Below are 16,724 nucleotides of genomic sequence, written 5' to 3'. Positions count from 1 at the left end.
CCCGGCATAAAACGTCAAAGGCGTCGACGTTAAGGGCACTTACTTACGCACGTTTCGTTCGCTCCAATAACGGACGGCTGTCAAAGGGCGCGAAAATTCAAAAAGGTCATGCGCACAGTACCTATTTTAGTTAAAGGATATTCGATATTGGTTCAGTCTACTATTCTCTTGCAGGTACGATAAGACAAAACTTGCGAGAGTACAGAAAGTTTTGTCTGCCGAATATGGCGCTATTAATGTACGCGATGGTCTTGCTTGCGATTGCACGGATAACACGCGAGACGTTATTTCTGAGAGTAAAATAACAGTTTAGTGAAGATGTATAATTTGTCTTTGTTCTTATGCTAAGTTGGCTGGTCATCTTGGTATAGTGGATTGGTAAATTTCGTAGCGAGAACACGTTCCCCAAAATTTCTCAATCCTACCTCCCAGACTCCAACGTTCACTAAAATTCCTCTTCGAATGCACGTCATTATTTTTGGTCGTGTCCTTTCCTCATCTAACTTTTCCTCGCCACTTTGACAAGGTCTTCAGTCCAGTGCATCGGTTGTCTACCTACGCTTCTGTATCTCAATATAGTAAAGGTCAAATCCATATCAGCATTAGTAAAGAATCACGCATCAAAATTCTCAGGATGGTGTATCTTCATGTGTATTCTGAGATCCTTATTTTGAACAAAGCCTTGACTGCACACAGGACATATGAATTTCTTTTCACTGCTGTGTATTCGCAAGTTATGATCTCTCAAGGTCTGTTTTCTTGGGTATGATTTGTTGCAAACTTCGCACCGATGAATTCGTTCACCAAAATGCTTGATCATATGTTTCTGTACGTGAGTTTTTGAGAAAAATTTTTGATCACACATTGTGCATGCGAAGTTTTTTTCTCTAACGTGAACTTCTTTTATATGCACTTTCATTTTGCTCATGATTTGAAATACTTTTCCGCATACGGGGCAGTTGTATTTTGATATTTCAATATTATGTTTCTCATGATGATGCTTCTTTCTCTTAATGTAATTCTGAAATTTCTCCGGACAGTAGAAGCATTTTAACGTTTTATCGATATTGTGAACTTCGGTCTCGTGTTGATTTTTCAAAGTAAGCGAGTCAAAAATTTCATCGCATTCGTTACAGCGGAATCCAGACCCATGGCTCAAAGAATGACATCGTAATCGGTCTTGACTTAGAAAAGATTTACCACACAATTCACAAATATAGCTACCGTAGTGTCTATTCATGTGCTGATTCAGTTTTATGAAATATAAAAACTGTTCGTCACAAACAGCGCATTGGAAATTATCAGTTTGAAGTCGGTAAGGTATAACACCGAGCCCAAATTCCTCATTGGGAAAAATCTTATGTTCAGACTTAAGATGGTCAAGAAAACTATTGAGATGGTCAAATTTGGTATCACAAGTACGACAAACTAAGTTTGTAATATCAATTTTAGCTTTTTCGTCCCTTCTTAGATAAGAAACGGCCGCTCGGGTATTTGAATGTTCATGCGTGCCTTTTGTGTGGAGTTTCAAAGACTCAGTGTCCTTGAAAGCACGATGACAAAAGAAGCAAAGATAATTCTGTCTGTACCATTTGAATGGGACGGCTGTCGAGTTTTCTAGAATGATTATAGCATTCTCCTTTGTGATACGATTGCGTTTCGTCGCTGACATCGTCCGTTTCTCACCTAAAAAGGGAAATTTTTCTAGTTGAAAATTGACGTCGTATACTGTTATTGTTGCAAGAAATGGTAGTATAGATAAATTTACGATGAGTACTTAGGAATGACAGCTGTCAACTAAGCAGTTCAATATTGTACCAATAGATGGCGTTTTAAAATACGTCATAAATATTTGTACTGAGCTAGTCTCTTAAGTATGGCGTGAACAAAAAATAAGAAAACTTTCATATATAACGCTATTTAACAAGTAAAGAAAGGTTGGCCCCTATATTATTTTCAGCTTGAGGTATATGGTAACACAAAAAATTTATGACTACTCATGAAAGTATGAAATATTTTTTTTAAATGACGTGTACGAGTTTAAACGTTGAAATGCAAAATATGTAAAAAAAAACATTTAGTTAAATTTTTTTAAATTAAATTTCTAAACGCTTGAAAATATGTGTTTTTTTTAATATTCGTCATAAAGTAATAAATACGTTTTTCAAAAAAAAAGTTCAAACATCAGTAAATAATGTCTCAGTTTAAAAAAACATCAATTGAGTTTAATTCGGTTTGGTTATTAAATAATTTAAAGCTTTCTGTTATGACAGAGGCGAAGTTTAAAGTGAGAGAAAGATAGAACATCAAAAAGATAATCAGATACTTAGTTGGTTCAATGCTGACTTTTAAATGTAATTTTTGAATGGTTTTAATTACGTAAATTTATAATATTTAACCGACTTCAAATAAGGCGGAGGTTCTCAATTTGACTGTATTTTTTAATGTATGTTACCCGATAACTCCGGTGGCATTTGTAAACCGATTTTGCTGATTAATTTTTTGTTGGAAAGACGTTACCTCAGCATTTGTCCTATTTAAATTTGAAGAAAACATTCCACCTCTAAGGGTAGCAAACTAGGGGATGAATTCGGTTTCGCGCACTCTCCGGTAACCGATTTAAATAAAACTTGGCAAATAGAATTAGTGCTTTTGAGGTCGGTTTTTTTTTATATAAAACATATTATTTTCAATAAAATTGTATTAATATTTGAAAACGATTGGTACCTAATCCTGTGGTTACTAAATAGTTTAAGATAAGGAAATCGATCTTCTGACGTCACCTAGCCGCCAATTTAAATATTGTTGCCTAGTAAATAGAAATCAGATTCGCCATTAATGTATAGGCGTGGTAGTTGGGCGGAGAATTTTCGCCTCGTGTAACTGGGCGCTAAAGGTCTCATGATCACGGTTGTTTGAAAAACAAATGAACTCGATTTACGTATCCGAGAAAATCCAATAAACCGAACTCATCCTCTGATCTACCACAAGAACATTTTGTTCAAAATTTAAGTGGACCGCCACACTCCTTTCTAACAAAAAAAAAACATAGAAATCGGTTCACAAATGTCGGAATAATCGCGTAACACAAAAAAATACAGTCGAAATGAGAACGTCCTCCATTTTAAAGTCGGTTAAAAATAGTTTTATTTCCAATGTGTAACAATCGCGAAACTTTATGATCTCAAAAAATTGTACATTAATTATTTTTTATGGACAACACACGGTTGCATAAAAATGTAAAAAATAACAAAGAATATTTTCCCTAATATAAGGCACTTTCCCTGTATCTACGAATGTTTATTAACACTCTATAAAAGTTAACGTTGAACCACTTCAAGACAAAGAGCGACCAAGACATTTACAATTAAACCTTAGTATAATCTGTTTTTTAGTCATGAACTATTTTTAAGAAAAATAATATGAAACAAAACATAATACACAAAATGAAAATTAAAAACATGAAATTTTATTAATGTAATTATTAATATAAAGATCGAACACTTAGAAAAAAATCTGGATTTGAACGAACGTCTTCTAGCGTCTTTCGAGTTTAAAAGTAGATTTTTCACAAAACAAATTTTTCAAAATCTGTAAGGACCGCTAGTTCGTTCCGTGTACGGCAGTTGTCATAGCGTTTGACACGGTTTGCTAGAAGACCTTGGTTAGAATTCTGCCGGATCGAAGTTTTTTTTCTAAGTGTTCGATGTTTGTATTAATAATTATAACAAACTAGTGGAGTAATTTCAAATATTTTGGTCGCGTGTACACTTAGTAATGACTTGGCACATAGTATTTTAATGGCAAATTTATCTTATGTTACTGTACCTGTGCTCGCGATTTCATAAGTTCGTACAGATCCTATATTCTGGTGAAATTGGATGTAGAATAAATGTCAATAAACAAAAACATCGACCCTGTAGGGCTAGCACGGCGGTGCGCGACTTGCGCGAGAGCGACATAAAGCGCGAGATCTCTATGCGAGAATAGCAGTATCTCGCGGTTTATGTCGCTCTCGCGCTAGTCGCGCCCTGTCGTGCCCTTCTGGAAAGGAAAACTCTAATGTGCATTTGGAAAATATTGCGGGAGAGCGATTAAAGTAACTATATTTAGGGGGAAAAAATATATCATAACTCTAATTTTATTTGTTATAATTGAAAAGCTGAAACTAGTCTAGTTTTCCATATAACAAATGAAATTACAGTTATGATATATTTTTTTGTTTAAAACGTTACTTTAAATCGCTCTCCTATAATAATTTCCAAATGCACTTTAGTTGTTCATAAAAAAATCGTCTTTATTTGACATGCTAAATACCTTTCCAAATCCCTAAAAATCATATTATTATCACCTGAGACTGTCTAATAATTTTTATTTTTTGTTAATATATCAATATCATTTTACAATTACCACTATTTCAATATTTTCCCCCGAAATTAAATTACTCTATGAATAATACAAGTCCGAAATAACAGATCCGGAAAAAAACCAATTTCATTTCCAATGTGTAGCAGTCGTGAAGACCTAAAACCCGATGCTCCCATAATTTAAAATTTTAAAAATAATATATCTTTAATTAGACCACTACATACCATGTGTCAAATCAAAAGAAAAATATTAGGTAAGAGAAGATTTTATTAATATGACGACTTTTCCATTACACAAATAAATGATATATTAAACATAAACACATAGAGAACGGGTACGGGTCGGGCGCGGGTCGGGCGTGAGTCGGGCGTGAGTCGGGTGCGGGTCGTGTCGGGACCGCAGCGGGACTTATTCCATGTATTTATATAGACGACAACACACCGAGCGCGGGCGCAAGAACGTCAACATCATTAATTTAAATTAATACATCTACCGACTAAAGCATATAAGTAAAATGCATTTGTTACTTCATTAATTTGTAACTTAAAGTTAGTGGCGGTTTTTTCATATTTATCATTCTCTTCACATCTGCCAACATCATAAACAAAGCCGAAAAATATACTAAGGACAAAAATTAAAGCACTGTTTTGACTTATGAACTTTAGTCCGCCGACCCTAGAATTATCAATGATAAATATCACTTCGAAATCTGGACCCCGATTAAGAACTCTTGGATATTTTAACCGAATCGTTCGATTGAATGTCGTTCTCGAATCGAAGGGCGCTTCAAGAGTTATTCAGAATATTCTGTGTTAAACGTTCAATTCGGATTCTATTTTTATTTTATATTCTTTTATATACATTTTTAAGGGTGGTATTCCAGAACTCTACTCAATGCTCAAGTCAGGACTTGAGTATGACTTCAAGCACTGGAAATACGTCCCTAATGGCAAGGACTTGAGTATGATTTGACTTTAAGGGCGCATTAATTCGTCACGAATTTCATCGCGCTCACCCCGCGCGGTCGCCGAGCGGAATCCGCGTGCGTCTAACGGTCAAAGTTTACGTTTTAACTTAAATGAGCAACCCGGGCACGCGGGCGAGCCTGACTTGAATTTGGTCTGGTTTATATTATTTAGAGGAACTCAAATGTTGTTGCCTAGTAACTAGAATTCAGATTAGCCATGAATGTACACGAAGGCGTGGTAACTGGGCGGTCGCCGCGCGGCGGCCGCGCAAAACTATCTCCTCGTGTAACTGGGCGCTCAAGGCCTAAAATATAGGAATGCATTAGTCTTGCATTAAAATAAATTCATAAAATTAAAGAAAATCTTGACTTTATTCAAAATTATAAAAGATTTCTATTACATTCTTGCTTTATAAACAATAAGGGCGAGGCCAGACGAGCGTCATTTTGAGAGTTGTGAGTTGCGCAGTTTGTGCTCGACCGAAACTCAGTAGGAGTACCAGACAAATGTATTTTATTCAGTTGCTTTTAAGTGTTTATACTAAAGTGAACCCCTTCCCTCACACGCGCCAGCCCGTCTCTCGATACGACCGAAAGTCAGTCGTCATTACGCCCGTGAGTCGGCAGGTAACTCATTATGCGTCGTCGTGTGAAACAAACCGTACTTTTATATGAAATCGAATGCAGCTCAAACTACGCGACTAACAACTCACAAAATTACGCTCGTCTGACCTCACACTAAGACGTTCGGCAACTTTCATTCGATAACTGTGTTCTGAATAACGTTTGTAGCCTTTGCCGGTCGAGAAGTTCGAGTAATCGTACGGGTGTGACGTCATTTCGGTTCGGTTTCGAATACGACAGTTTGACGTTCGATTCGGGTGTTGTGAATTAAAATGAAAAGAAATCGGTCGACAACTGAGTTATCGTAAAGTTCTGCATCGACCCACCCGGTTTGAATACACGTAAAAGAAAAATAATTCTCCATATCATACCGCCATTTTAAAGGTACCGTAACTTTAAAATATGTAACAGAAAAGTCGTCATAAAACAGGTTTAGGGTTCAAAATGTGTTGTGAAAAATACATATAGCTCAGTTAATTAAATGGAGCCATTAATAATTCAAAAAACATAACCCCAATTCGACGTCCACGTTTATTTTAATATAAACGTGGACAAATATCGGAGCTAAAGAGCACGTCGCTTCACTAAAATTAAAAAATAAAACAGTCCAGAAAGTATTGCATTTTTTGTCCAAGGTCAATAATCACGGAACTTCGGAGGCATGCATATCGCACCCCTCATGGGAAAAATGGCATAAGTGGAGTTACGTCAAAAACGGTTATTGCTCCATTAGATAAAGAAAAATATAACCCACATCGTCTCCAATTCTAGTGAATCTATCTACAATATTAGTCGATAGAGCTACAAAAATTGGAGAGCATGTGGGTTGTATTTTTCTGTATCTAATAGAGCAATAAACTTGTTTAATGTAACTCGCCTATGCCATTCTTCCAGGAGGGGTGCGATATGTCAAAAGTTAAATAAATGGTTGGATGGAGTATAATTGTTTAAACAGATGAGTTAAATAAGAAAGTAGTTCATTAGGAATTTAGGATGGAAGCCAGATGAGGCTGTGCATCTCTAAGTTGCTGTTAAAGGTCCTAAATCGACAGATGGCTCGTTAAATACTAAATTAATTGCTTACTTATACGCACAGGTAAAGAAACAACCGGAAAGTAGGGTGCAAAAGAAGCATTAATTAAAATGAGACAACCTGCAAGAGCTAAAAGGGTGATCTACCACGGATTTTTGCCATTTTATGTGTGTGTTATTTTTAGAAAACCTATTTCGTCTTCTATATGCATGAACTTTGTTTATTATTATAACCATAAATCACAACACATTTCTTCCCAAACGATGTAAAAAAACCGAAACCTACCTTTTGATACTTTAGTCTTCGGCTTGTCGTCAACCTTCTTTTTCTTTTCTGTGGTGGACTTCTTGGGTCTTCCGCGCTTGCCTTTCTTTACTTGAGGCTCCGACGCTGATGGTTCCGTGGGCAGTTTTAGAGGGAGGTCTAGAAAGAAAGAAGACCACGATTGGATTGGGGATGTGCATGCATGCATTTTTGGTAGCAGAAGAGCTCCTACTACTTCCCGTTTTGAAAGGTAAGGGTGCTGGTTAAATTACAGGCATATGGGACTTGTCAACTTATGTCTCAGGGTGACGGGCGCAGTGGCAGAAGTCAGATCTTTGCAATTTAAAGCTCTGAGTGGCACTTTAACTGTTATGGACAGGCATGTACCTTACCATCAGGCGCACGACTTGTTCGTCTTGTCACTTGATGTCATATAAAAAAAAGAGATAAGACGGAAGATATTTTCAGAGTTACTGTAGTACAGAGGTTAGCAGTACTCTCGAGCTGTTGGACTGTGGTCGTATGACGTATAATTCCTAAATATAATTCGTTATAAGGTTAGACCCGGTTGTTATTATTATTTCTAAACCCATCAAACACCTGAAACCGACACGTGTAAACCACTACGTTTATTTATTGATAAATCATTTGTTTTTTTGTCCCAAGATGAAGGGCGCAGCGGCGGTGCACCTAAGATCTTTGCTATTTGAAACTTCAAGTGGCACTGTAAATTCCAGGCCAGACCGCGAACCAAGCTAAGGCTCGTATTCCAGAACTCTACTCAATGCTCAAGTCAGGAGTTGAGCATGATTCAAAGCACTAGAAATCATACTCAAGTCCTTGCCATTAGGGTCGTATTTCCAGTGCTTGAAATCATACTCAAGTCTGCTCAAATCCTGACTTGAGCATTGCGTACAGTTCTGGAATACGACCCTTAGTCAAAGTCAATTATACACTAAGACAATAGTCGAGTTGCGGACACCACCCCGTTACACCAAGTACCCAGTAATCTTTATTTCATATGCAAGCAAATTACACTTGATTAAACCCTATTTATTGCTCATTCGTAAGGCAGATCTGAATCCCCTGAGAAGAATGAGCAAGAAACTCTTGCTGTTACTCTTTGTAAATATACATTTGAATACATTTAACATTACAATATTTTATTTAAACATCTTAGATCGAGAATGCCTGAAAGAGCTAAACGGGTCACTACTACCAAGGATTTTTGTCATCCAAGTACGCAGAAGTTTTACAATAACCTTTAGTATAAAGTTTTTGTTTCACAATAGTTTTAAATCTCGTAAGTAGCAAATTTTGAACATCAATCGGAATCTTACACATTGCCTCTTAAATGGATTTAAGACTTTGTGAAGACGACTATCAAGAACAGCTAGTTTATTTTTATTCCTCGTATTAGTGTTATGTCTGTCACTATTATTTATAAAAAAAAAAATATAATTTTCTTAACATGAATAACATTTTCGTAAGCCGCTAATGTAACGCTATGTAAAATATGTCGCCCTTCTGCCGCTCTTCACACGCCTCCATAGTGTAGCACGTCACCACTTAACACGTATTTTCTTAGCTTAGCTGGCATAGCAGGTTGCATGCATCAAGTATACAACCAGAAATAGAGACGAAATGTCATTTAGTTTGTTTGAAAATTATTTCTGCCAAATAATTACGGTGACAACTGCGCTCCGATTGGCCAGCCCGAATCCGAAACAATTGACGGGTGTCGTCAATTGTTTCACTTCAAAAATCCAATTTAACTTGAGCTTCGCTATAATGGACGCAAATTGACAAATTACATATTTAATTACCGATGAAACGTGATTCCGTTTGTTTTGCAATTAGATGTTTTGCTGTTTTCCCCACAGCACCGAATGGAACAGCCCCCCATAGTTAGAGATATTATCTTTATTACAACAAATATAGAATATTTTTTGAATATACGGAGACATACATAAAGTTCAGTTGGTAGCGCTGTACTATTTCAGCTTTCTAATTTTTGTAATTTAAGCGCAAACAGAGTTAATATTTAAAAGCGATATAAGCCCCATTTGCCTGATGAGTTGTCAGGGATGGATGGCCTTTATTTCGTCTCTATTTCTCGTTATATTAGGGGTTAAAGTATGAAATTGCCGTTTTATTGCAATAGGTTCTTTGAATTTTCATAGAATCTTCATGGTTTGAGGTTTTCGAATGAAACTTTTTTCAAATGGTTTCTGTGATTTTTTTTTTTTTTAAATTTGAAACATTTGAATATCGACTTTCAATTGTTTTTGTTATTCAATTTAGACAAGAAAGATGGATACTGCGAAAATTCGAGTGATTTTTGAATACGAGTTCCGACGCGGAACTAACGCGGCAGAAACAGACCGCAATATCAATGCTGCGTTTAGAGAGGGGTCTACTAATGAACGCACCGTGCGATTTTGGTTTAAACGCTTTCGTGATGGAAATTTCGACTTAAAGAACGAGGCACGAGGAAGACCGCCCACACAGGTGAATAACGATGAATTAAGAGAGATAGTGGAAGCCGATCCTAGTCAAACTACCCAGGAATTAGCGGCATGGTTTAACGTTACCTTACCCACAATATTGACTCACTTGCGTCAAATCAATAAAATAAAAAAATACGAAAAATGGGTGCCTCATGATTTGACTGATCTGCAGAAAGAAACGCGTGTTGAAACTTGTGTTGCCTTGTTGAACCGGTACAGAAATGAAGGAATATTGGATCGAATTGTAACATGTGATGAAAAGTGGATTCTTTATGATAACCGGAAAAGAAAAATGCAATGGCTGACCCCAGGTCAAATGCCACAACAGTGTCCTAAAGCAAAACTTACCAATAAAAAGGTAATGGTAACTGTTTGGTGGTCTCAGCATGGTGTTATTCACTATAGTTTTCTCCGATCTGGTCAAGCAATAACGGCAGATGTCTATTGTGCCGAACTCCGAACCATGTTGACAAAACTAGCAGTAAAACAGCCCCGACTCATGAATCGATCTTCACCATTATTGCTCCACGACAACGCGAGACCTCACACAGCACGAGAAACCATTTTGACCCTTCAGGAACTGCAGTTAGAAACCATTCGTCATCCTCCGTATTCACCAGACCTTGCTCCAACGGACTACCATTTTTTTCGTGATTTGGACAATTATCTACGCGACAAGAAGTTTTCTTCCCAGGAGGCAGTACAAAATGCTTTCACACAGTTTGTGCAGTCTAGATCGTCGGAGTTCTATCGCAAAGGCATTAATAACCTTCCCATTAGATGGCAGCAATGTATAGATAATAATGGCAACTATTTTGATTAAATAAATTTGTTAAAAATTTAAAAAAAAAAAAAAAAAAAATTTCAGTACAAATCGGCAATTTCATACTTTAACCCCTATTATGCACGATGGTTGCATGCAACTACGTGAGCTAAGTTAGATTAGCTTCTGTCAAGAATAGTAGCGTCGCTTACTACTAGGCCCAATTTATTAAAAAATTTATATATATAAACAAATTTATATATATGGATGAACAAGTCATGTGCCTGGTAGTAAGCGACACGCCTGCCCACAACAGTTGTAGTGTTACTCAGAGCTTTAAATCACACAGATCAGGGGGCACTGCCACTTCACGCACACATTTGCGCGTGTGCAGATAGCGCCTTACTGTATGTAGTAGGTAACTAACTTTCGACCGTTGTATGGAATGTCCGGGGTGTGCTTTGGGATCAAATCAACTATGTGATGTTGTCCATTAATTATTTAATTTATTTACGCCATACACACAACAGTGGTAAGCCTTATTAAATAACGAAATAAGTAGATAATTCTAAAAATATTTTACTTACCGTCTGTATCATCGAAGTCTATGTCCTCTAGATACTCTACTTCGGCTTCTACGCCTTCAATGTTCTGCTCGAGTAACGCCTCTGCCTTCATTGAAGGTTGTGCGGCTTGATAGATTAATACTGGAAAAAAATAACCAAGCGATGAGGTGTGAAAGGGACAGACGAATGATTACATCACAGGGGTTTTTGTATTCGGGCTTCCGCAATTTTTTTTAACGCATGTTATAGGGAAATCCAGTATCGCGGGTGCCATTGACACTCACATACACAGCCACAAATGAAACCTAAACTCACGAGAAATAAATGTAGGCCATACAAATATTTCTCGTAATCGAACCCGAAACTTAGCAATAGAGCTCCTTGTGAAAGAGTTTGTCCATGGGAAGTACTGCCACCTTACCTATTTCTGCCGTCAAGCAGTAATATGAGCATTACTGTGTTCCGGTTTAGAGGGGTAAGGGTAAAGGTGAAATTACAGCACAAGGGTCAACTTATGTCTCAGAACTTGTGTACAATTGTGTAACGTGCAAACTATAGTCTAGCCAAGTTCAACATAGAATGTTTAATAACAAAACGTTGCTAGACAACTCACTGGTTGTCATGGCGTGGACAAAAAATGTCCTCAGAACATTTTCTGTCCATGCTCATTATTTAGGCTTACTCTACCCACAGTCAGCTCGCGTAATTGCAATTTTAAATACTAGTAGTAAGCAGGTAATTTAGGTCATGTAGAAATAATACTTCACCTAGCCAATTAGCACAAAGTTTGCAAAGTGTACCATTGATGTGTATGATTTAAGGATAAAGTTTGTTGCAGAAATAGGTTAGGTGGCGGTATTTCCCATGGACACTGTACTGCACAGTACTGCACTTTTTAGTAGCAGTCTTGTAAAAGTTTTCGCCACAGGGTAGATAGATAGAACACTTTATTCCTCCCACACAGGAACAAAAACAGTACGTAGACAGCTCAAAACTAATGTGGGCAAAGGCAGGCAGGGTGGGTAATACTGCCACCTTATGTACTTATTTCTGCCGCCAAGCAGTAATGTCAGTATTATTTTGTTCCGGTTTCGAAGGGGAAGGGTGCTGGTGAAATTACAGGCACATGGGACTTGTCAAATAATATCTCAGGATGATGGGCGCAGTGGTAGTACTCCTCGGATCTTTGCAATTTAAAGATCTGAGTGGAACTGTAACTGTTGTGGACAGGCGTGTAGCTTACCATCAGGCGTACGACTTGTTCGTCCTGTCACTTGACATAAAAAAAATCTTTGGAAGACCTTATGCAGGTGTGTAAAAATTAATTACCTTTAGGTCTAAATTTCCCCTTGGCCAGCATATCAACAAATCTTTTCTCAGAATCAAGGACTTGTTTCTTGAAATTACAAGCGTCGCGTAGACGCGTAATGCAGACTTCGCAGATGAGGCGGTTCTGGCCGTTGGGGCCATCACTGTGTTGTGATATCTGTGGAAGACAATGTACTGATGAATGTTTTCCAGGCACCTCCTCATCTAGCAGAGGGAAATTTTTTCAGTTTTTTTAACGTCTCTTTTCACCTACCTACCTGGCTGAGTGAAGAAATAGATTCCTCAAATGATGTTAAAATAATAAAAAATCAACCTTAAAAGTGATTCATCCCCTAGTTTGCCACCCTTAGAGGTGGCATATTTCTTTCAAATTTAAATGGAACCACTACTGAGGTATCCTCTTTCCAACAAAAAAATAATCAACAAAAGTTGCTCAAAAATGCTGGAGTTATCGCCATCACGTAACATTCATACAAAAAACATACAGTCGAATTAGATCCTCCGCCTTTTTTAATGTCGGTTAAAAAACCAAAACAAAGATCAGCAACAAGCACATAGAAAAATTTGTGAGGTTCGCTAGTTCATTCCGTGGCTTAGTTGGCATAGCATCTGGCACAGTTTGCAAGCAGATGCTGGTTTGAATTTATATTAAATTGTTAGACCATATGCAACCAAGTGTATAGTATAACAATCTTAAACGTAGATTATAAAATTTATTTTTTTTCCAACTAAATACCAAAATATATACCAGGTATTTAAGAATTATGTATAAGAAAAATAAACTAGTGTTCACAAAGACAATATAACAACTTCAACTTCTTTATTAAGATTCCAATTGATATTCCATCATTGCCATTTACAAGGTGCAAAACTATTGTGAAACAAAAATTTTACACTTAAAGTTATTAAAAAGAAACACATTATAATCCATGGTAGTGACCTATATTAACTCTTTTACGTTGATATTTGAAATCAATGGATAATGACTTTTTATTTATTTTATTTATTTATTTATTTATTTATTTATTTTAAATAAGTTCCAGTGTAGAGGTTCAGTGCAATCTGGAGTGAGCTCTGGTACTCGCATTATCCATATAAGCAGAAGCGCTATTTGCAATCTGTACTACTAAGGAGACCTAGGGTCGTATTCTAGAACTCTACTCAATACTCAAGTCAGGACTTGAGTATTGCAGTGAGCACTGAAAATCATACTCAAATCCTTGCCATTAAGGTCGTATTTCCAGTGCTTGAAATCATACTCAAGTCTGCTCAAATCCTGACTTGAGCATTGAGTAGAGTTCTGGAATACGACCCCTAGAGTATTTCTCATAGTAAGCATCATTAAAGACAATAGGGGACCGAAGGGGAAAGATGTTGAGCATCTGATACAAGACTACAGATGTCTTAGCATATTAGTAAAGAAAATGGTCAAACTGAAGCGATGGGGGCACTATGGAAACAAGACCTTTTGAAACTTTTTAAAATTTAAAAAAAAATAGAAAGTAAATAGAAAATTTTCCCGCCAATTTTCTCGTTAATTATCGGCCTTAGATGAAAAATTATGAAAATAAAAAATGTTTACTTAGATCTATTCTACTTGAAACAAGCATTAAAAATAAATAACAAATTTTTAAAAATGATTAAAATTTTCTAAATCCCCTTTCTATAGTGCCCCCTTTTGTTAAGTTCAACCAAGAAAATGTGAAGAAAGGAGACATGGGAAGAAGTAGCCTTCAGAAGTTATCGTCACACATTAGAAACTCAATAGTTACGGCGCTGAACAGAAGCGGTGGTTGGCAATTACAATAAGAGAAGGTAGGTACAACATATCAGGTAAAGAAAGAAAAATGAAACAACTTACGCTAATATCAAAGCATTCTAACAGCATATCTGCATAAACTTCGCGTTCTGACATCCACGTATAATCAGTGCCCATATCTTTATAACAACCTTCGGAGAGACAGCACCGGCAGAGCCCGGGGCTCTCCTTCACAACGATCTCGTCGAAATTCATCATTTTGTCACTCTTTCATCACACAAACTAAAACTAATACGAAAATAAATTGGGAAATACGCGAGCTAACGCCGCTTCGGCAGCGCCATTTTGCTTTCTCCCCCTCCCTCCTCTCCGTTCGCAAGCGGTCGATAAGTTTTATGGACCATTTCAGACAGCCCGATTGTACGTATTTGTAAGTTGAATCATTAATGTTCAAAAGAAAATACAAAATTTGATGATTTTTATCTCACTTGTTTTTTAAGAAAAATTAGTGAATAAATCTGATTCTTATGTTTGAATGCATGCTAACAGAAAAACCGTAATGGATATTATATCAGTAGAGTTGAGGTACAAATTAGAAAATATAGCATTTATGTTCACACTTAAAGCGATTTTTAACTGCCATACAAACGCGGGATTGAATTAGCGATGGGCGAGTCGAGTTATTTAACTCGGTTAACTCGAGTTACTCCTATAACGAGTCAACTCGAGTTACTTTTTCATGAACTCGAGTTAACTCGGTTGACCCACCCCGCCCGCCGCCGAACCCAATACTTCATTCATAAAACGCGTCGGTGACCGTCAGAGCACGCTAGAGTCGCGAGTCGAGTTATTTAACTCGAGTTACTACCACAACGAGTTAACTCGAGCTACACGTTGTGAACTCGAGCTAGCTCGGCCGGTTCGGTCACGATCGCCTATCGTGTCCAACTCGTCGGTTCGAGTTCTATTCGCGACTTGCGATTGCTCTGTCAAACACCGAGTCGAGTTAATTCGAGTTAGCAGTCAAGTCAACTCGAGTAACTAGAGTTGAAAGAAATACAACTCGCCCTATTGCCAGATTAAATCGTGACACTTGCGATTTGTAGGCGGTTGCAACGACGCAATTTTTAATTAAGTTGAGTGTAGATGATTAGCGACTGAATCACAAATTAGAAAGATGTTGGCTTGAATCGGTGCCACGCGATACTCTACTCAATGCTCAAGTTAGAATTGCACTGGAAACACAAGCACTGGAAATACGACCCTAATGGCAGGGACTTGAGTATGATTTTGAGTTGAGAGAGTGATGGTTTAAAACCATACTCAAATCCTGACTTGAGCATTGAGTAGATTTCTAGAATATGACCCTAAGGGTCGTATTCTAGAACTCTACTCAATGCTCAAGTCAGGATTTGAGCAGACTTGAGTATGATTTCAAGCACTGGAAATACGACCCTAATGGCAAGGATTTGAGTATGATTTTCAGTGCTCACTGCAATACTCAAGTCCTGACTTAGACTCATTCAGTTATTGCTTTCTTCGTTTATTTAGTGCAGAGTAATATAAAATACAGATTTATTATATCAATATAATGAGACGCCATCGCCATAACTTCGTGAGTTAGTAAATAAAGGTTATAGAATTTTCAATTTGTATTGCCGATAAATATCACGTATTGAATATACCCAATTATTAACTAGGTAATGATAAACTTGGACACGCAATTTCAAATACATTGGTTACCTTATTTAAAACCTGTCCAAAATACAATCTTTTAAGTGCTGTTAATATACTTTTAAAATAAATCTTCAATATTATTCTAGTTAGTGAATTAATGAAAAATATAGTAATATAATGTAATAATTATATCGATATAAATATCTAATGAACATGTGTAATTATTAGAAATCTATTAATAGAATTAGAGATAACAGATTTGCCACTCTGACCTCGTAACGTAAATTGTACGAGAAAGTGATGGGTAACCCTGTCACTTCAGGCACATGTTTGCACGTGTGCAGATAGCGCTTTGCTGTAGTAGTAGTAGGTAAATAACTTTCGACTGTTGTATGTAGTGTCCGGGGTGTGGTAGAGTTCTGGAATACGACCCTAAAAGTGAAAAGTTGCCGTGTGTAATAGCGCTCTTATTATTAGCGGCCTCTAGTGGTGAGTAGCTAAATATTTTAGTGTAAAGACTTTTCTGTCTACGCAGATTACTCCGTGAAAGTAAATAAATATCACACTTTTAATTCAGAATCGTTTTCTAATTAGAATGGAACGTAACTGTCAAATAAAAATAAAATACGAATTAGGATTCTGAGGTGATTGTGATCTATTTTGTTCAGATTTTTGCCTTTGGTCTTTTTTGTTTTACGTGCAATAATTTTAATACCTATTTATTAATTAAAAATACATTGCCCAACATTAATCTACAATACAAACAATGGACTTGGCGGCAACTTGCCGTTGTTGCCTCTCCATAGGCAACCACAAGGATTTGAATACTACTTATTTCTGGCTGGACAAAAAAGAAATTTACGG

General features: G+C 36.9%; 1 protein-coding gene across 6 annotated transcripts in view; it reads right to left on the bottom strand.

Moving 5' to 3' along the window:
• The window catches only part of LOC113226051 (oocyte zinc finger protein XlCOF6-like), a 37,419-nt gene extending 22,902 nt beyond the window's left edge, over nt 1–14,517 (bottom strand). For 5 of the 6 annotated variants that reach the window (XM_026458560.1, XM_026458561.1, XM_026458559.1 and 2 more), the window contains exons 1-4: nt 14,286–14,517; nt 12,425–12,581; nt 11,117–11,236; nt 7,278–7,415 (exon numbers count right to left, since the gene is read on the bottom strand). In XM_026458560.1, the coding sequence (XP_026314345.1) occupies nt 7,278–7,415; nt 11,117–11,236; nt 12,425–12,581; nt 14,286–14,441 (571 nt within the window). In that variant the 5' untranslated portion in view covers nt 14,442–14,517. Of the gene's footprint in view, nt 1–155; nt 1,687–7,277; nt 7,416–11,116; nt 11,237–12,424; nt 12,582–14,285 lie in introns of those variants that run through there. The other variant, XM_026458562.1, reaches the window with a different exon arrangement.
• Nucleotides 14,518–16,724: the final 2,207 nt, after the last annotated feature.

This window comes from Hyposmocoma kahamanoa, unplaced genomic scaffold (assembly GCF_003589595.1).
Source record: "Hyposmocoma kahamanoa isolate Upper Pololo Valley unplaced genomic scaffold, ASM358959v1 181, whole genome shotgun sequence".
Classification (NCBI taxonomy): Eukaryota; Metazoa; Arthropoda; class Insecta; order Lepidoptera; family Cosmopterigidae; genus Hyposmocoma; species Hyposmocoma kahamanoa.
The sequence above is the reverse complement of the archived record's forward strand: the minus strand, read 5'-3'. Positions and strand labels throughout refer to the sequence as shown.